The sequence below is a fragment of the Uranotaenia lowii genome, chromosome 3 (genome assembly GCF_029784155.1).
Source record: "Uranotaenia lowii strain MFRU-FL chromosome 3, ASM2978415v1, whole genome shotgun sequence".
Taxonomy (NCBI): Eukaryota; Metazoa; Arthropoda; class Insecta; order Diptera; family Culicidae; genus Uranotaenia; species Uranotaenia lowii.
The window spans coordinates 31010688-31032354 of record NC_073693.1 but is presented as its reverse complement, the minus strand read 5'-3'; the positions used below and the strand labels follow the sequence as shown (position 1 = coordinate 31032354).

General features: G+C 36.4%; 1 protein-coding gene across 6 annotated transcripts in view; it reads left to right on the top strand.

Annotated features, from left to right (window-relative positions):
* Positions 1-21667, top strand: part of LOC129758136 (calcium-binding protein E63-1) — a 263324-nt gene that overhangs the window by 32613 nt on the left and 209044 nt on the right. Inside the window, exons 1-4 of one of the 6 annotated variants that reach the window (XM_055755600.1) lie at positions 1092-1384; positions 6725-6960; positions 14453-14485; positions 14655-14700. In XM_055755600.1, the coding sequence (XP_055611575.1) occupies positions 6934-6960; positions 14453-14485; positions 14655-14700 (106 nt within the window). In that variant the 5' untranslated portion in view covers positions 1092-1384; positions 6725-6933. Of the gene's footprint in view, positions 1-1091; positions 1385-6622; positions 6961-13327; positions 13396-14452; positions 14486-14654; positions 14701-21667 lie in introns of those variants that run through there. The other 5 variants (XM_055755599.1, XM_055755598.1, XM_055755597.1 and 2 more) reach the window with 5 other exon arrangements.

Below are 21667 nucleotides of genomic sequence, written 5' to 3'. Positions count from 1 at the left end.
CAGTTTACTGCTGTACAAAGATGTAAACTAGTGTAATTATCCATAAACCTCTACATATTATGAATCAATGACCCACTTCACAAAAAAGGGCTTAACAACGACTAGCTAGCATTAAGAAATAATGTTATTCAACAATATTCATTAGTGTTGAGTACGGGCGGCCTGCCGAAAAGATTTGAGATTCAAATTGGCCCATTAGGTCAAAAAATTGCTCATCCCTTCTGGTTTAAAAAAATTCATTTTTCCATAAGAACTTTGACCTTTGGAGAAAATTTATGCTCACATACGCGTCTTTTCAGCAATAAATATTGTTGATTGTTGGTTCTGATTCTGATCCGTTGATGCGGCTTAATCAGACAGATGATAATTGCATGAAACGGAAAGAATGTAAGCCAAATTGATCGTTATTTTATTAGAATCAAGCTTCAATCATTTGAATCCTGTAGCCTAACTGACTGGACCGTGCGTAAATTACTCTCATTTGATGGCTGATGCGGCTTACATAGTCAAGCTGAATGAACAAAGAGTGAAGTTATATTAAATGTAAATGACATTAAATAATGTGGACTAGGTTATATCATAAAATCCAACAAAAATTTATGTCAAATGTGACGATTTTGATTTTATTGAATTCGAAAGACACCAGTATGATGCCCATTTTTTTTTATTTTAAATTAATTTCAATCCTCGATTACTGAAACTAAGTACCAGTCCATCCACATTATCCCAAGGCCGCAGTGACATTTTACTGCAAATCATCGCATCGCCCGGTAGGATGGATGAATGACTAGAGCTCTAGATGAATGATGTCGCCGCATATACAAACTCGGTGTTTGATTTTCCGTTAACGGGAGGTGAAGCAGCAAATGAATTTTCTCAGCGCCTACAGTATCATCATCAGCATCATTAGCATCATGAGCAGAATCGCTAAGAGGATTTCCCGAACGGCGAGGTGAAAAGTAACACCAGTTAGTATAGAAGAGGTAGCGCCACCTATCATCGCCGTGGATCACACGCCTCAGCCAGCCTGGGGCATCCGTTTAGAGACTTTCGACTTTCTTCTTAGTTGCCGCGATACGTTAAGAGGTTTGCGCGTGATTTTTTTTCGGTCCCTCTAATAGCTCCTCGATCGTCCCGTTGTCGTTGTCGTCATCGTCGTCTTCGACTGATCATTGTTATCCATTTGAGGATCTTCTAGTTGATCGTTAAACGAGAAAGGGGCACTGCCGTGATTGGTACTTATTTTAATTGAAGTGTCATCCCCCAAGGACTTAACAGCCGACATCAGAGAGTAGTGACTGAACCGGTTAATTTTCGAGCGTTAAAAGTTCCGCCAGGATCGCGCTATCTTCCGGAAAGTGTTTGCGGGCGTCTTCGTGTGTGTGTAAGATACTGTAGAGGGAAAGTGATGTGAGGGTGTGTTGCAGCAGGTGGATGCGTTTCCGCATAGTTCAATTCAGTGGGTCAAATTCGTAGACGGTGAAAATTATTCGGTAGCTACCGAACCATGACGTGTTCCTAACCTTCGTCCTATTTGCGTACGCCGGCATAGATAGTGAAACGTGTTGCAATCAAAAGTGTTCAAATTTGTAAATCGAAGAAAAATTGATTCCTAATGACATCAAACCAAGAAAATCACTGAAAAATAATGAACTCATACAGTCACGGGACTCGGGAAAAGTGGTCTACCCGATAACAGAGCGAAATTTTAATAGCTTTCCGGTGGCGGTCAACTCACAGTGGGTTTGGTGGATGCGCTTAAGAAAAAATAATAAAATAACGTCAATTTTTGCGAGGGCATGAACTTGATCCTGTTTGTTTGTTTTATGAAGTTTCATTCATATCTGCAGTTTTCTTCCAGATCAATTTATGTTTGGTATTCCACTTTTACTGAATTCTTTTTAAAGCAAAAGACTTTCATTTACAAAGACGTTTCAGAATTTTGAATATTCGCGTCAGTTTCATCACTCGGGATACCCCTTCTGACCTTTCCAACATAATAAATCATTTTGAAGATGAAATTGTTGAAAGGTCGATGCTTGCACTTGCCCCACCGTGTGAGTTGACAGAAGGAATATTATTTTTAACATTTTAAGGGTATCTATATAAAAAAAATTCAACAAAAAAAAATGCTTCCAGTTGAGTATCAGTTCTAAAAACTCACATTTCAAAAAATCTCTTTAATGCAGCCAAAATATGAAAAACAAAAAAAATTTTTTCATGTTAAGTACGTACTTGAATTGGTATGTTAGCAAACAGTATAGTGTTTTTTCGGAATTATTTAAAAAAAAAATCCATTGTCATTTCCAAAACCATTTCAGTTGTGTATTTGGGCCGAATCAACAATTTCTAGTAGAAGAAATAATTTCCATTTCGTCGATATTCTTCCCCAAACTATCACAGATAACATGTTTTGATGTCGCTCGACTGCTTTTTAACGGCTGATACATCACGAAAATATGCTCTAGGAATCAAGGTTGCATAAAAAAATCTGTTTTTAAAAAAAAAAAAAAATTCTGACTTGCTGTTATTTTACCCAACAATTCTGAGATAGTTTTCTGTGATGGTATTTCCTTTATTTTCATTGAAAATGCATAGTAAATTGGGTTTTTTTAACACTTTTTTTTTGGGAAAAATCAATTAACATTACTAATCTTATCAAAGTAAAAAAAATTTTTTATATTGGTCAAAAAAAATATAAGTTTGAAAATTCATTCAAAATCAAAAAAATTCTGTGAAATATGTAAATATTTCAAATTCTGTGTTCTATAACACAGATTCTGTGATGAAAATTTGTTCAAAATTCTGTGGAATTACAGATTTTTCTGTGATTTCGACAAGCTTGACCGTATTCATAGGTCAATTAGCTTGTTCAGTGTTGCCTCGGAGTTAACAACTTTTCGTCCGAAAAAAAAGTTGTGTCCTGCATGAGTCTTCAGCAGAAACCGAGATCTGTATGTACATATATGAGCTGTTATCAAACAACAAGGTGAAAAATTTGTTCTCAAGTACTTAGTTTGTACTAAATTGATTCTGAAAAGAAACAACAAATGGTTTGAGATTTATGCAATGAACAAAGTGTATCACTTTTACTTTGCCACCCTGCAGTTCAAATTAGATCAACGAGATTAAATTTTGTTTTAGAAATTTCATAGAAGAACAGAAGTACTGATATTCCAAATAATTAAAACATAGCACAGAGGGACAGTGTGAACTCTTAATCCTAAAACAAATTGAAGTCGGAAGTTGGATGACTCCACAATATTATTCTTGGGAGAAATTTTCTTGGAAATATCAATCTCCCGTAGTTTTTGATCGGGGCTGGTTGTGTTGTAAGTGGTTATTTGGCTCAAATTACCCTTGTAAAGCTTTTTTTTTATGAAATATTCTTCCAACATAAATATTTAAACTACATAGGCAAAACTACCTAAGCAACTGAATTGATTTGGTTGATCGAAATCATTTTGAAGCTATAATTTATTGATGAAAATATTTCAATAAGAGATGTTTTGCGATCTCTCACCCTTCCAAAGAAAATATGTCTTTCTCATAAAATGAATGCTTTGTGTTTCATTTGAGTGTTCACAGATTTTATTTAAAATTTTAGCAGAAATTGAAGTTAAAAAATGCACTCAACACAATATAAACTTTTAGTTTAATCAAAATTTGTGTATCGAAATTATCAAACATACTGTGTATAACGAAATTTTTGGAAAGTAAAATTATCAAAAAAAAAGTCAAAAAGTGGGATATTTTGTTTAAAGTGTAACTTGTACATGTAAATGTATAACTTTTTTTTTTAACAATTTTAATGAAACTTTCACATCACAGATTTTTTTTTATTTATGCCTCCAAAACAAAATTTTTCGAGCTATTTTTAAAAAAAACAATCATGAAAGGTTTTTTGGAAGCCAAAAATACGATTTAAAATTTGTCGATGAGTTTTAATGAAAACAAAACATTTCATCTGTTTTTTTTTCTTGAATTTCGTTAAGTAATTTCTGGGTTTTGACAAAATTTGCCTGGATTTTTGGTCGTCAATTTTTGAATCAAATGCCCGGATTTTGCTCGGATTTCATATAAAATTTCCCGGCTTTGTCTGGCCCGGATACGTGCTGAAAAAAATCTTTCAACAAAATCATACATGCACCAAAAGGTTTCAAATCAGAAAATCAATTTAAGAAAAAAAAAATCAAGAACATATTTTCTGTAATTTTCTGCTGATTTTTACGCTGACTAATTCGTAAATTTACAGTAGAGGTCAGAAATTTTTGAGGAGCTCACTAGCCACGGTTGGAGATGTGATGAATCATCCCAAAGATAAAATGAAAAGTTCGTTTAGATCAGTGGTTTCCAAACTTTTTTCCTTCACCGCCCCCATTTGCAAAATTTACGAACTCAACGCCCCCCCCCCTTCTTTTCCAATTCAATTAACTATTATTGTTCACAAAACAATTATTGTTTTTTCGATGAAATTACATAAAAAGTAAAATGCATAGTTTTATATCTTAATAAAGTAATTTTTTTTATGAGCAAAGACTCGAATGAACACTTAGTGTTTGAAAAGTCTCAAATGAATTTTAAGAAAAAGTAGATGCCAAACATTCATTTTTGAAAACTGTTGACCAAATTTGAATGCTGTTCAAAGTTTAGCAGTATCCACGGGTCAAAAATTTTACATCGAATTTGAACCTTTGAAGTATGATCATGAAAACATGAAGAATTTCATTTTTTCATCAACTGAATTAAAGATCAACAAATCATAACTTTTAAGCATTGCCATCCTAAAATTATGTTTTTAAGTAAAACATAAAATAACTTTCAAAACCAGATCAATATACAGATCGTATTCGAAATCTGTAACAATAAAAAAAACTGTCTGTGTTGAGACCTACAGAGGCAAAAACTCAAAACAAAAATATATAGATATTTTTCTAACTTAAGGTTGCCAGCATTTTTTCTGCACGTACCCGGGCCGGAAAATCCGGACAATTTATCATAAAAACCTGGCAAAATCCGGGCATTTGATTCCTAAATTGACGACCAAAATCCGAGCAATATCCGGGCTAATTTTGTCAAAACCCAGAAATTACTCAGCAAAATCCAATAAAAAAAAATCTGAAAAAAAATTGTTCGTCGAAATTCTTTGACGATTTTGAATCGAGTTTTAGGCTTCAAAAAACCTTTAATTATTATTTTTATAAAACATGCTCAAAAAATTTTGTTTTGAATCATAACACATTTTGTTTTTTTATTGATTTTTCCAATTCAAGTGAAAAAATCCGGCCAAAATCCGTGCTTTTTTGCAATGAAATTCGGGCAACCGGGCCAGGTCGGACTGTTCCCAAAACTTGTATTAGATATCGAGGCAAACCCGGATAAAACCGGTCAATCTGGCAACCTTAATCTAAACCAGCTGCTAGGGGGGGTGGTGAGCGCGAGTAAATTTAATGCCCAACAATGAAACGACATTGAAGAACTCTGAAAACCTAATTTTACCCATAATAGTTAGAATAAGGTTGCCTGATTGCCCGGTTTTATCCGGGTTTGCCCGGATATTTTGTACCAAATTTGGGAACAGTCCAGCCCGGACCGGTTGCCTGGACTTCATTGAAAAATGCCCGGATTTATTCACTTGAATTGGCAAATCATACAAAAAAAAAGTTTTTTTTTCTCAAATAATCATTAAAGGTTTTTTGGAAGCCTGAAATGCGATTCAAATTTTTTTTTCAATTTTTTTCTTGATTTTTTTGAGTAATTTCAAGGTTTTGAACAAAATTTGCACGGATATTGCCCGGATTTATGGTCGTCACTTTTGAAATCAAATACCAGGATTTGCCAGGTTTTCATAAACAAAGGCTCGGTTTGTCCGGGCCGGATACGTGCTGTAAAAATTCTGGCAACCTTGCGTTATATCATGCTGCTCTTTTAAAAATGTTGGTGTTTTCAAAATCGAAAATATGACCAGTTTCTAAGCTGTGTTGTGCTAAACCAGTGCTGATTTGTTTCGTTGATGCATTTGTTTGATGTTGTTTGATTCGTTTTTTTTTTCTAAAATCTGGCTGGTTTAACCAACGTATGATTTTTCACACTTTCCACATTTTATTTCGTAGACCACATTAATGTTCTTATTTTTTGGAAATTTTATCTTTTGTTTTCGTGAAAGTTACGATTTTTTTTTCTAACGGCTGGAAAGCAGCATTAATATCAAATGGCCTTAGATATCTGGCCAGTTTTTCTGTGTCGTTGAACACGTTTCTAAGTAGTGATAAAAAAATGAGTATGGACTACATTTTTATGAAATAAAAGTGTATGGGAATAAACGGGACACACCGATCAAATTTTGAAATTTCTCCTGGCAATGGCTCAGAAAAGTTCTTCCTGGAAAGTTTAAGTAACTTTCATGTTTTAAGTACCTATCATCTTCTTAAAACACACCGTGGAGTGTGTGCTTGAGGCGACATTTGAGCATCAGGTCTTTTTTCCCCTACATTGTCCGTTTGTCCTGTAGATCGTATTTTGAAACGTTCTACAACCTATCTCAGCGGGCAGCAAATTATTTTCTCTAACTGATTCTGCGGCAACGACCGGCTTTCTTTCATTCTCTTCTTACCGCCCCAAGTTTAAAAATACAAACGCTAAACTAACTGTTGTGATTTTCGGTTTCACCCCCTATACAATTTCGTGTGTGTGATTTACAAATGTGTTTCGAAAAAAAAAACAGTGTGATTTTATAGTCCGACGGTCCACCGAGAATCTGTGTCAGCAAAACAAAAATTGCGCTTAATTCTGAGGTGAAGAGGCATCGAGAAAAGAGAAAGAACCCCACAAAGGGCCCCGCGAGTGTTCGACCACTGAAAACTACATACAAATAAAAAAAAAAACAGAAGAAAAAAATTGGTCAACCAAGGGACCAACAGCCATTCCGTTCTGATGAGTGGATTATACAATCACATCAAGGTACCTACCGTTGTCTATGTTTAGGCGTTTATTTTTAAGTTGTTGGGGGAAAGTTATTTATGGACGGGTCACTCTTCTAGAGGCGTGTTTACACAAATTATTTATAGGGGAGAGGAGGGTTAACGGTGTGAAATACGGTAAAGCACAGCGCAGTGCAGCACCGATATTGACAGTTTTGGACTGAGATCAGACAAAGACAAGACGCTAATGGATGGATGCTTCACACTGCTATTGGGTTATAAATTAAGTCATCAAGGTTGTGGTCGCAGTATTTTTTTAAACAATTTTGTTTAGACAGTCCATTCATAGTTCGGTCGAATGAAATTTGATTCAAACAAAGAGCACTTTTATTGATGAACGAAACGATGAATCCGTTTGAATTTGAGATCATCCCCAATATATGGGACGAAGTACACAACTAACATTACAAGATTTTACCCAAAATGGGACCGATTTGCAGAAATATTTTTGATGTCAAAATTTGTTCAGATTAAAAATGTTGTAATGTTTACATGTGGAAAATTTTATAAAAATCTGTCAAGTGGTTTTTGAGATAGAGTTTTTTTTTGGTTCCGAATAAAGTCGTTTTACCACACCTTTGTGGCATTCGAGACTTCATATCAACGCTGCAGTTGGCGGACATTTATTGGAAAACTTATCCGATACAACTGTGTTCGATGTTTACTCTTGGGCTCGAACTCGCGGACATCGGCTCAGGAGGCAACTGACTTGCCAACTGAGCTTTAATATAAGCCTTGAGATAGCGTCCAATGAAGAAGTGCATCGACTTTGATTTTTGGGCAGCACGTGCGCCATCTATATTACACACTATGAATCTTCTTCCAAATCAAGGATTTTTCGGACGATGTACTTTATTTCGTGACGCGTTCATTCAAAATAACGCAATTTGTTTTATTTGATGAAAATTATGAATGTTATGTTTTGGTTCCATATTATAAAAATCTTAATTGCATTTTTGTTTTATATTTTGGATTCTGTATTTAGTTTCGGTTCGAATTATTATTAGAAAATAGAAATAAAAAGCTGTTTTGTAATAGCTCAGATTTGATTCGAAACACATATTAACGCATTCAACTAGTTCCTTTAAATTACCGAAAGTATAATGATGAATTTCATCATTTTTTTGTCGCGTTCAAATAGCTCGGGGAGCTGACGCTTGAAATGAAAATTAGAATAGTTTGGAGAAGAAAATTTAAAGTTTAGCGTAGGCAACGTAGAATAGAAAGCGATCATGACACGTTGGTTAGACCATCATGCACTGCATTATTCCCACTTCGGCTGAATATGGACAGAATGTAGTTTATGATAATAAACTAACCCCTCACAATACCAGTTGGAGGAAGGACAAGGGCGGGTTGGATACTGGCCTCTACATACTCCCCCAGCATCTACATACTACAGTTTATGGGAGCATTTAAAATATTAAAAATAAAAAGGAAGGATCTCACCAAGTTACAGGACACCATATTCAGCTGTTGATTTTTAGTTAGATCCTTGGGCTGACAGCCACATCATGCGAAAGCCATCGTCTGGGTCCTATGATGTTAGGGGATGGTTTGGAGGTTATTCGAGTTCTTCCAAACTAGACGTTCATCATTGGACCAAATGATTTGTCGGTAGTGCATGCCACGAGACATGAATAGAAAATAGAAAAAAAGAGAAAAAAAAAGGCTTTTTGTTCATATCATCTATCAATATCTGAAAAGAAGCCTAGCTCAAACTAATAATAAATCGAGCTCAAATTAATAGGTGAAGTAATCTACATTATTCCTGTCATATCACAGAATCATACAATTTACCAAAATATGGATGTGAGAGCCTGTTTTGCTTTTTGAGCAAGCCTATTTCAAACTAATAAAAATTCTAGCTCGAATTAATAGTTGAAGCTACATTATTCCTATCACAACATCACAAAATCATGCAAATTTTCTAAAATATGGATATAAGAGCATATCTTACCGTTTGAGCATCGCCCTATCCTACCTGCCTCACAAAGTTGAATGCCTACTTTTGAGTGAGATTTAAAAATTATCAAGACTATTTGCTTTGAACTATAATACTATCAAAACAACACAGGAGACAGATTCATTTCACAAACCTAAACCAAAAAATATCATTTCCATCCAATTACACATCCACTGGAGCATTGGGGATGAATATGATATTTAAATATGTTAACCTACTCCTATCTGAAAAAAAAACTCCACCTCCGAATGATCTTAAAAATTATAAAAGCGCGTTAAAAAAAGGTTCATAAAATAACATGGATATGGTTTGTTGATTCGAAGAGAACATCGTGATTGCCACCAAGTTGTTATCCGTTTGTGCCAAATTAGCCGCTTCACCTCATTGGCTGCATCTTGGGCTGGTATTTCTTGGATCCACGGATGCCTGGAACGACCATTTTTCAACGCATCAAGACAACTTGCGGAGTCGCTCAGTATCATTCTGCGGATACTTCTTTTAAGCTTGCTTACCAAAATCCGTAAAATTCGTGTTCGGTTTTCACAGCTTCTTTCAATCATGTTGAAATGTTGAAAGAAGTTCATGTTGTGATCTACTAGAATCCCCAAAATTCACATTTCCCTTACCTTTGGAATAACAACTCGGTTCAGTTGTATCGCTGTAACCCCTTTAACCGCGAAAAGTACATCGTCAGCATAAAATAAATGTCCACACCTTTCGAAACTTGCTCAAAAATAGGCTACATGGTCACCAAAAACAAGGAAACAGAAAGGATCGAGCCTTGTGGAACTCCATTTTCAGCAATTCTCAGTGAAGAAGCTACTCCATTTGCTAGAACGCGGAAAGTTCGATTGCTGAGAAAACTGCGGAGTATATTAAGTAATCTACCCTGTATTTTCCGTTTTTTAAGCTATTTACCAAAAAAGACATTCACTCTCAACATAACCAATAGCCGCCCATTAAACGCCATTGTAGTTGTTTCCCTGAAGATTTGTAGTTTCCCTGAAGATGAGACTAACCAGTCTTGAAACGTTGGAGTAAATATAATATCATCTCAAAAATAAAAGACTGAAGTGCCGTAAATAAAAAATATTACAACCAATTACCAGTCGATCGAAAATCTTATAATTTTCTAAATATTATAAAAAAATGAGAACCATCCTGGGTTTTGTTTGATTTGAATCATTGAAGGTATTAAATTCAATTCTTTAAAATCCCATTTTTAAAAAACTTAAAAATTATTCCTTATGCAAAATCCAAAGCTTAAAAATGGCGATCCAGATTTGGAAACCTAGAATCAGATTCACAATTTTTTATTCACATTTCATATCAAATTTGCAAGTCGTATGAAAACTAATGAAAAAAAATTATTTCAGATTGAAACCCGAAAAATCAGTATTAAAATTAAAGGTTCATGGTTGAGAATCTTGAACAAATTTCAATTCTTGGCTAGTAATGATTATGCTTAATTTTAATCTTAATTCAGGAATCGTATTTTATCTCAGAAATCTCATTGAAAGTCGAAACTAAATTCAAATTCTGAATTCACGTGAAGAATGAAGATTTAGAATTTAAATTCAAAATTTATATTTCGATTTAGATTCAGCTCGCATCAAGCTAAAATTATCAAGATGACTTTTTTGTTGGGTAATTCATATTGCAAGAGATCCCTTACATTTAATTTTTATTATTAGTTTAATTTCAAAATATCCAAACAAGGTATTTTGAATAAATAATCCAGCTCAACTACAAATGTAAAGTAGAATTTGAGTATGTTTTGTCGTTTTTTTAAATGAAAAATCGAGATTTTTATTTTTTTTTTTCAAATCATTAACAGAATTTTAATTTTGGAATTGATTTTCGATGGAATTTTTTATCTCTAATCTTCCTGTAAATCAAATTGCAGGGAATTCCATATTTTATGTGTATAGTTTAACATTTGCCAAATTTCAAAACTAAAATCTAAAACTTGGAACGAATTTGCAAGAATCTGATTTGAATCACAAAATTTCAATCTTTTACTTTTACTTGAGGGTTTCTTTCAAAAAAACTTATTCTTTGTTCAAATAAAAAAAGCTAAGCTCACCATTTTTTTGAGCAAATACAAAGATTTAATTTTGCTACTTAAGGGTTCTTCATATAAATATAGCTTACCATTTCAAAGATTTAAGGATGTATTTTCAAAAGATTCTATTTCATACTAAAAACTGTTTATGTAAAAGAACTCACAATTAAATAATCAAATAGTATAAAAAACTCCTTTAATTTGTATGAATTTGTATTAATGTAATCTATTAACTTGGCATTGTTTGAGCAAAAATATTATAGCATAAAATTGGTCACCGAAACCCCCACATGACGCGGTTCTTCCTACGGCCCTGTACAATTCAAATCCTGATTTTTTTAGAATGACCCAGCCATCCCTCATTCCTGTATCCTCCCTCCTTTTTTCATGATGTTCAAAAAGTAATAATTTTCATAATGCAGTATCTCCGAACTTAGAAGTTATAGAAAATTGACAAAACTCTCGATGTAAGGATTTTATTAAAATCTATTGATTGATTTTATTTATGTTTTGGAAAAACTTACATTAAACTGACTTCCAATTATCGATCTAAAATGTAAACGCTAGTTTTTTCAAAGAAAGTATGTTTTTATTTTCAATTTAATGATAATATCGTGTTTTTGAGACAATTTAACGTAATAATACGTAATATTTCTAGTTTCCGAGTTATTAAAGATTGAATATTTTTTCGGGATTTTTTCATACATAGTACTAATTGATTTCTCTACTTTTCGTCAGAGTGACTGAAAAAAAAAAACACTACGTACATCAAAATCAAAAACTTTGCTATAGAATTGCTAATTGACATGTCCAGAAGACCCTTACCAATTTTCAACTCATTTGGTCAACTTTATGGGATTTCTTAGAAAAGCTCAAATTCGTTTGAAATTTTTACACCTTTTATTTTAGCAAAACTGCACGAATCACCGTTATGATTATTGTTAATGTGTGTATACATACGTAAACAACTCTACAGATATGGTCAACAAATATCAACAATTGGATAGAAATCGGTAACCAACATATGCAATGCAAATGAATAATGACTTTAAAAACAATTTGAACTCAAAATGGTTTAAAGAAATTTTAGTAAATTTCAAACTGAAACGTAGAATAGTTAGATTCTTATAACAAAGAAAACAAATATTAAATTATACTGATGTTCTGACTATGAAATTGATCGCGAGAGAGCAAAGACTCATAACAATGAATTTAGATTTTATTTTCTCTGGAAGTATCTTCCTTCGAAGCTTTATAACTTTTTTGTCTTAGGTCGAATCATCTTTCGATTTTCAACGGACTCTTTCAACATCACGTTAATAGACTGTATATCATATTTGTAGAGTTGTTCACGTATAAACACAATAATGAGAACAATAATGGTGATTCGTGGAGTTTTGCTCAATAAAAGGTTTCGAAAATTTCATAAAAATTAGCTTTGGTAAGAAACTTCTAAAGCTGACCAAATTGCTAGGAGTCACGTCAATTAGCAATTCTAGGTTCCATTTTTTTTTATTCTGGTGTACGTAGTGTTAGTCACGTAGTTAGTACGTAGTACAGTCACTCTGACGGACTGTAGAGGAATTAATTAGTACTATGAACAAAAAAAAACCTTGAAAAATATTCAATCTTCAATATCTCGGAAACTAGACTTTGATTGGTTCCTACGTGCAATTGTTTCATAAACACGATGCAATCATAAAATTGGAATTAAAAACATATTTTTCACAAGAAAACTAATGTTCTCATTTTAGATCGATAATTTGTCGTTTTAAACGTCCTTTCTCCTAAACATAATAAAAAATCAATCAATAGATTTAAAAAAAAATCTATACAACGAGTACTTGTCATTTTTATATAACTTCTAAGTTCTGAGATATTGCATTATGGAAATGATGACTTTTGAAAATCATGAAAAAAGGAGAAGAAATGATTTCTACCAAAAAAATTTTTTTTTCAAAACTAAAGAAACCATTCCCAAAAAAGCTTTCGCATTTTAAGTTCTCAGTTCAATTTTGAAATAAAACAAAAATTTTTTTGTCATATACCAGAGCCATTTAAGCAATCTTAACAAATATATACAAAAAAGTATCATCTATTCAGTCTCAAGACACTCGATTGAGACATGTAGTAAGGTTGTCTAATTTTAAGTCACACTTCCTATCATCCTGTTGCTTTCATTTTCATCTACCAAATCAGTTGATCCCCCGAAGTGCACTTAGATAGTGGTATCGTACCATCGAATATCAGCTTAGTGTTGTTACTTTCACTCGATCCGATCAAGATTGGTTCAATTTGTTTGTGTATATTTGATTCATTTTTTTTCCTTTAACCGATTGTTTAAAATTTTCATGGATCCAGAAGATGCGAAAAGTGTTATGAGGGTGAGTGAGCAACTATATATTCTCAAACGCAAATCACGTGAACGCTACCAAATTTTGACCTTTGTCCACTCAAACGTAGACTATTTTGGCAAGGTTCGCTCTGTATTCGGGTTTGTTTTTAAACAAACTGAATGACAGGTTTTTTTTTTGGCTTTTCGGTGTACTGTTTCTTGATTTTCGGCTCGGCTATAGCCGCTGTGGTGAAACACTGCCAATCTGCCAGAGACAGAAAAATGCAATTTCCTGTCAACGCTGTGATTAAAACCATATTCGGCGGGCCGAAACTGTTTTTGAAGAGTTGTTGGCTTGAAACAAGAAAGTCTTAAAAGATGACACCAATTTAAAATACAATATAAATTTAAATGAATTCTAGATTGAAACAAAAATTTCGCTTAACGTTTTTGTTCTTATTGCTTTTTAAATTGGATCAATTTTGTTTTAATAGTGGCTCCAGAGAGTAATGTACTCTACTCTATTCATTTGGGCTACTTCATTGAGAGAAATAGAATGCATCTACTGTCTGGAGCCACCAGGTAGATAAGATTAATTCACATTTAAGTTTAAACTTAAAAATTAAAATGCGGTTACCGATGTGGAAAATGCATTAATGAAATGGAATTATACGCATGATACTTCCTACCTTTTATCTTGTTCTTCATTTGGTCAACTATTACAGTCTGAGCATTAAATCACATTGTACACCTTTTTCCATCAGAGATAATTTTCGCACTTACCTTCACTGGGATGTGGTGAGATTTAGATTTTTCTCTTCATTCAGAAAACCGGGCCTATTTTTTATCTTATTTTAGAATCTCTTAAAACCAAAGTATTAAATAACACGGCTTTGAAAATGTTTACCAAGAGGTATTCGTCGAAAATAATATTTTTTTTTTCAAATTTTTAAAACCTACTCGGCTTAGCACGCCAGAAACCTAGCATGTAATTACTTTAGCAGTGTGCATATCCTCTTTTGTTGTGTGGGAAATTTAGTTATTAATGCAAGACTTTTTTTTTCTTCTTTCTCTCTATCTTTCCTCTTTTACGGGATTTCACGCAGATGCTGGGAGCTTCGCTAATAGGACGGCGAAAGGTAATTTTATTTTTCTGTTATAGTAACATTTTTTGCCATCCTGTCCTCACTTCGTTTTGCATTTTTATCTTACTATTTTTTTTTGTTAATGCTTCCTTACACCACTGACCACAACAAAAATGAGCGAATATGAGGTGTTAATGTTGTTTCCTTATTTTCTCTCCTCCAGAGCACCACATCCAAAGGCCGAGCACTAACAGAAGAAGAAATTAAAGGTAAGTGAATACACATACTTACATTTTTGACCAATTTAAATTGTCAGAACACATATTCTTTATTCGAATGGTTATTACTAAAGCCTGAAAAATCAGAGGAGACAACTTTGGACTTTATTTTAAAATAGAAGAAGTTGAAATTCGATGAACTTAGAATTTGATTTTCTATTTGACAGTCGCAACCTTACAGACACATCCAAATTAAACGAATGTTTTCTTAACCCTCGAAAATGCACACCGGTGGTGTCCAGCTAACTGGCAAATGAATTCAACCTACATATCCAGCTTAGGTTATTCGTCCATCATTGAGAGCGCTGATGGCAGACGAGAGTGTTTTTATTAAAGAGGAAATCATCCCTGTTAGTGCACCTGACAAGTGGTTTCTATGGTGGTTCAATTTATCAATCAAGCAATCAATTGAATTTTTTTAATAACGAAACAAAATATTCAGTTTTAACCCTTCATTTCCCGATTTTTTTTTATTTTTCCTTAAAAATCATTTTAAATTGTTGGAAATGATGAATACATCAAAAATAAATTTTTAAATTAATACGATGTTTCCCTTTTTCCATACATTGATTGTTGCAAATTTGTGTAACAGGGTAATATTATCAGGACAGTAATATCGGCAATCAAAGAGAGACACGTAGTTTTCTGAGGTACAAATTCAACTGCCTTTAATAGCATCTTTCAATTCCCTTTATAACAATCAATAATAATAGATTTCCTAGAACAAAGGATCGACCTCGGCAGATATTTGCCATAAAAATTATTAGGGTGTATCCACTAAGCATTTTAATATTCACTGTTACAACGGACACCACAGCTTTTATTCCGCCTCGGCAATTATCAATCGTCTCCGGATTGACTCACGTGATCATCATCGATGTCTTCCGGCCGCGAAGATAGTCGACGTTCTTCTCTGGCTGAATCGAACTCCAGGAACATCGGCAATCAGGTAACGATCATTGCCGACCGCTTTCTCGATGATGAAAGGCCCCTTGTATCGAGGCTCCAGCTTCTTAATCTGACCCGTAGCTTGCACATCGTTCTCTACCAAAACCAGATCGCCTTCCTCGTACTGCCTAGCCGGTCGGCGTCGTTTATCAAAGTGCATCTTCTGCCGTTGTTGCTCCTTCTGGATTCTGTCCCGAACGACACGAAACGTTTCCTCAGAACGTCCCGAAGGTACTTCTGAAGTAAACATCATCAACAAATGATTCTGCATGATGTCCCGAGGATTGTAGCTGAACAGAAGCGAATGCGGCGATACCTTCGTGGAATCGTTCACCATAGTATTCAGTCCCCACTGGATCATGCGGAGGTGCTGGTCCCAACCTCTATCGTTATCCTTCACCATGCACCTGATCGAGTGCAAGACGTTGCGATTTTCGCCGCCCGAGGAGTTCCAACTGCTACTTTCACGTGACTGATTCCGGACTGCCCACAAAACTCTTCGAATTCTTTCGATGTATACGCTGTTCCACGATCAGTTATTATGCGATTCGGCTTACCGAACGTAGCAAACACATCACCCAACATTTGGATCACTGGTTTTGTCTTTGTGTTACGTACAGCTTTCAAAACGACGTACTTTGTGAAACCGTCGACCAACACTATTATGTGCTCGTTCTGCAGGGAGGAGCGAACAAACGGGCCAAGGTGATCTAAATGGATCGTATCAAATGGAATCGGCACTTTCTCGATCGGGTGCAACAAGCCTTCCTTTGCCCCACTTTTACTTTTCACGTACGCACAGTACGTGAATCGCTTCAAATAGTTTTTCATTCGACGAAACCAAAAATTGCGGCTGATCGCTTGGTACACTTTATCAACACCTTTATGGCCTAATTCATCGTGGTAGCTACGTGAAATCCTCCAACGCGCACGTGTAGGGACCACCCATTTAAGGCCATCACTGCACCGTCGCATGACTCCTTCTTCACTCTGCAGAGAATATTGATTATGGATCTGCCTACCCCGGTTATCGACAGGTGGGGTGAACGGAATCACCATCAGCTCGCGTACATGATCGTCTTCTCGCTGCGAAAGCTTAAGCCACTCATCCTCGCCAATATCTATTTCCATTACACTGGCCATCACGGGTTCGGGTTCATCACACACGGGATCTTCCACTGGATTCCGGCTCAAGCAGTCGGCATGCTGTATCTTCTCACCCTTGCGATGGACTAATTCGTAGTCGTATTCCAAAAGCTTCAGCAACCACTTTGCTACCACGGGCAGCATTTGCTCCTTTGCCACCGTTTTCTTCACAGCTTCACAGTCGGTTACGATCTTAACATGACGGCCCAGCACATACTTCCGAAAACGTTCCACCGACTCCACTACAGCTAAAGCCTCCAACTCATAGCTGTACTTGCGATTTTCTATCGGGGAAGTTTTTCGACTGAAGTAACTTATCTGGTGTAAACCGTCATCCATCTTCTGCAGCAGTATGCCCGACAAACCGTGTGAGCAGGCATCCGTGTGTAGCTCGATCTCTCTCTTTGGATCGTACATCACTATCACTGGTCTACTGACCAACACTACTTTGAGTCTCTCAAAAGCCGATTGTTGGGCAACACTCCACACGAAATCAGCGTCTTTTTTTGTAAGCCGTGTTAAAGGTTCGGCCACTAAACTGAATTCTTTCACGAAACGTCTAAAATAGTTCGCCAGGCCCAAGAACTCTCTCACATTGCGTACAGTATTAGGAACTGGAAAGTCTTTAATTGCACTGATTTTATCGAGTCCTGGCTTTATTTCACCGGCGCTGATTTCGTGGCCCAAAAAGTTCACTTTTTTCTTCAAAAACTGCGTCTTCTCTAGATTCACTGATAGTCCATTTTCTGATACTGCCTTCAGCAACTTTTTCGAACTTTTTGATCACATCACTAAGGTTGTATACTGTTTACCGGAATTCCATTTACCGGAAAACCATTTACCGGAATGCTATTTACCGGAAATTCATTTACCGGAATGAACCGTTTACCGGACTACTATTTACCGGAATGAACCATTTACCGGACTGACATTCACCGGAATGTACTATTTACCGGAATGCCATTTACCGGAATAAGAATTTTTAAGAACAAATCTATTATTGCATCCCGTTTACCCGTGAGCTTTTGTCCAGAATAATTTTTGGTCGAGATTTGGGTACTTTAATTGATTTTATGATAATCAGTGAGTGTGACTTTTAAAACCGTTTTTGTTTTTAGTATCCGACTCCTCACGCTGCGCGTTCAAACTTGAAAGTCATATTGTCCTTCACGCTGTCGCGTGGCGGACGGGGCTAAGGGATCACCCCTAGCTTTCACGCAGACCTAGGAAGCCCCGACAGACCTAGACCAATGTAATAGGGCCGCCGCTTCCGACGGCGGGTCGGCGGCCACCTCGGATTTGTGAGCCTCGGCGGCTTTGTGCCGCCTCTGCCCCTTCATCCTCGTTGGTTGCGGCTTTGCCGCAAAGAATAATATTTTTAAGCCCCCTTTTTTAGAAACAAGTTCTTTTTTTCGGATTCCAGTTTGTATAGAAATATTCAATACTCTGGGAAATGGTCCTTCAGGCGAATTTTTTTTTTTTTAGAAATGGTAAATTTTCGGGGAATTGGGGTACAACCCAAATTTATACGTATCAAAGAAATTACGGTAAATGGGACTTCCGGTAAGTGGTTTTCCGGTAAATGGTATAGTCCGGTAAATGGTTTTCCGGTAAATGGTATAGTCCGGTAAATGGAATTCCGGTAAATAGTACAGTCCGGTAATTGGTATTCCGGTAAATGGTACTTCCGGTAAATGGAATTCTGGTAAACAGTATACAACCCATCACTAAAATCTTCTCCTCCGAAGGTGACGTCGTCCAAATACGCCACGAAACTCATCCGTCGAAATGGAGCAATTACTGCGTCGATCATCCTCTGGAACACTGCACTACCATTGGACAGTCCAAATGGCATCTTCACGTATTCGTAGTGACCGATCGGGGTCGAAAAGGCAGTAAATCTTCTACTGTCCACGGACATAGGAATCTGATGATATCCACGGAACAGGTCAACAGCAACGAACAGTCGACCACCAACAAGCCGATTTAGACACTTATCTTTCACCGTTTTCGCATTAATGGCCCGATAATCCACCACCATCCACCAATCACCGCTCTTTTTCTTCACTAGAACGGTGGGACTGTTATACGGGGACTTTGACGGTTGGATGATTTGTGCCGTCAACAAATCTTCTACGGTTTCTTCGATCACCTTTTCTCGAGCGTATTCCATCGGGTATTGTTCGATGTAGACGGGCTTTTCATCCACTAATTCAATTTGCATCTCACAACCTTTGGCAGTGCCCATCTCCCTGTAGCTCTTCGCAAAGCAATGCCGGTAACGTTGGACCACATCCAAAATTTGCTCACGTTCTCGCTCGCTACCATCTGCATTTATCTCACTTGCAGAAATTGGTGTGAAAGCTCGAATCGCATACATGTCCGTTTTCGAACCATACGATTTAGGTAGAGGTTCATTCGTGAGCTCCGGTGATCGGGTTTCACCTTCGATTCTCTCTATCCGAACACTCCCTTTTTCCTTGATGAAACGAAAATCATCACGATCGAGAACATCTCTCCCAATGATCACTGTGATGGCTTGCACTCTATTTGGTACCACTAACATCATTACTTCTAGTGTCAAGTCATCAACCACTAATTTTTCCAAGCTGCGTTCGCGTACTTGCACTTTATTCCCACCGAATCCTACCAATTCGATGTTGTATGGTTCGAATTTGCTCAAGATACCACTGCAACTTTCTTTGACCGTTGTCACAGCAGAACTACAATCATAAAGTGCATCCACTCAATTTTCACCAATCTGAACAGTCTTCACATGATTGCTCTTCTGGCGAATTTCTTGCATAACTTTGGGTGACGACTTCTGCGCCACGAACTTAGTGCAATTTGGCGAAATGCCCCTTCTCATTGCATCGAAAACACTCGACATTCGTTGACCTTCCCGCCTTTTTCGCAGTACACGTTGCTGCTACGTGGCCAACACCACTACATCGGTAACACTTGATACTCGATGAAGTCTCTCCTCTCGCAGTTGGCTTCGACAAAGATCCACGAGACGATTCTATCGGCTTCAATTGTTTCACTTCGGCTAACCATTTCAACTGTTTCAAAAGCTCAGGTAGAGAGTCGAACTGAGCGATCGTGCGGTACCGACCTTCGAGACCCGAAACGATATACTTTATAGTGGCTTGATCGGGCAGCTTTCCTTTTCTACCCAACGCGACATGGCTGTAGAAATAGGTTTCCAAGCTCTCACTTGGCAGTTTTTTTCGGTTCATCATTGTCTGATGAATGCTCACGACATCAACCGAAGTTGGGAAGTCCTGCACTAAACTCACTTTGAAATCTTCCCATGTCTTCACAGTAGCCCCGGTGAACCAAAGTTTTGCAGCTCCTTGCCGATTCACTATGCCACATTGCAGCATCCACGCGGCATCTCCATTATACAGTGCCGCAGTTTTCTCGATAGATTCGAGCCATTGTTCTGCCGTTGGCGTGGTGGGCACATCGGGGTCAAACGGAACCACAATGTCCTTAACGTCACGCACGTCAAATCGGCGAACGTTTTCTTTCGTGAGCGATTTCAAGGCATCGATCAATAGATGTAACGATGCGTTATCCATCGTGTTACGTTTACTTTCACCACCACGATTTTTATAACGAGAGTCCTTTTTGTTTAACCGCTCAAAATCTTCTTTGCCGAAGTTTGATTCGCCAATACTCGAAATATCCTTCGCGAACAGGTTGCTTAGCAGGCTCATAGCCTGGAAACTATCCTCAACCTCGTGTTCGCTAGTACCAACCACGTGCTCCGCAACACTTTTGGAAATCTCTTCCAACTTCTCGTCGTGATCAACGCTCATCACAACTCGGCAACCACCAAAATCGTTATAGGCCTTTTGCCACCGCGAATCAATTTCGAATCCGCGATTACTTTACGCGGATAAGTACCGAATCCTGTCTACAGAATTGTAACAGGGTAATATTATCAGGACAGTATTATCGGCAATCAAAGAGAGACACGTAGTTTTCTGAGGTACAAATTCAACTGCCTTTAATAGCATCTTTCAATTCCCTTTATAACAATCAATAATAATAGATTTCCAAGAACAAAGGATCGACCTCGGCAGATAATTGCCATAAAAATTATTAAATTATCCACTAAGCATTTTAATATTCACTGTTACATTTGTTACTTTATGAAACGAAGGGTTAACGAGTTCTGTTACTAACATGACGAAATTTGAAAACTATCTTGTAAAACTACACAAAAAAATCAACCTTAACGGTAAATTAAAAAGTATTCGAAAACAAGTTCTTACCTGTGCCAAAATTCTTTGCCAAAGATGAGTGACCATTAGTACACCAAAACTAATTTATTTCTCCAAATCTTTCCATACAACCTTTGTCATTTTTGCTAATAAATTTAGAATGAAATAATATTTTTAAGTAGCAGCTTGAAGAACTGCTTCTACTGCAGAACTTTTCTACTGCAATTTTCACCAATCTAATCTGACTTTGAACGTCAATTTATGTAACCCTTGATCGTTATGAACTAATTCTTAACGACTAAAATGGTAGTAAAACTCATAAAAACTCATAAAGAGTTTCAAAACATCAAATCATCGCGTAGTTTTTAAAATGAAAATATGATCTTGAGTAGAACCATCTTTGAACTACTAGCTTACAAAATCAACCGCTAGGTGCGTTGCTCTATGCCTAATGTCTTACTCACAGTTTTTACCCCTGAATGCAGCACTTTTGTATTTTTCTTATGTCAGCTTTAGAGACAGAATATATGAAAAATTTCTTTCTTGAAGTGAGAAATAAATTTGAACGGATATTTTGCGAACAACTTCGGAAGGTTAAGTTTCTGTTACGTAAAACCTTGAATTTGGAATTT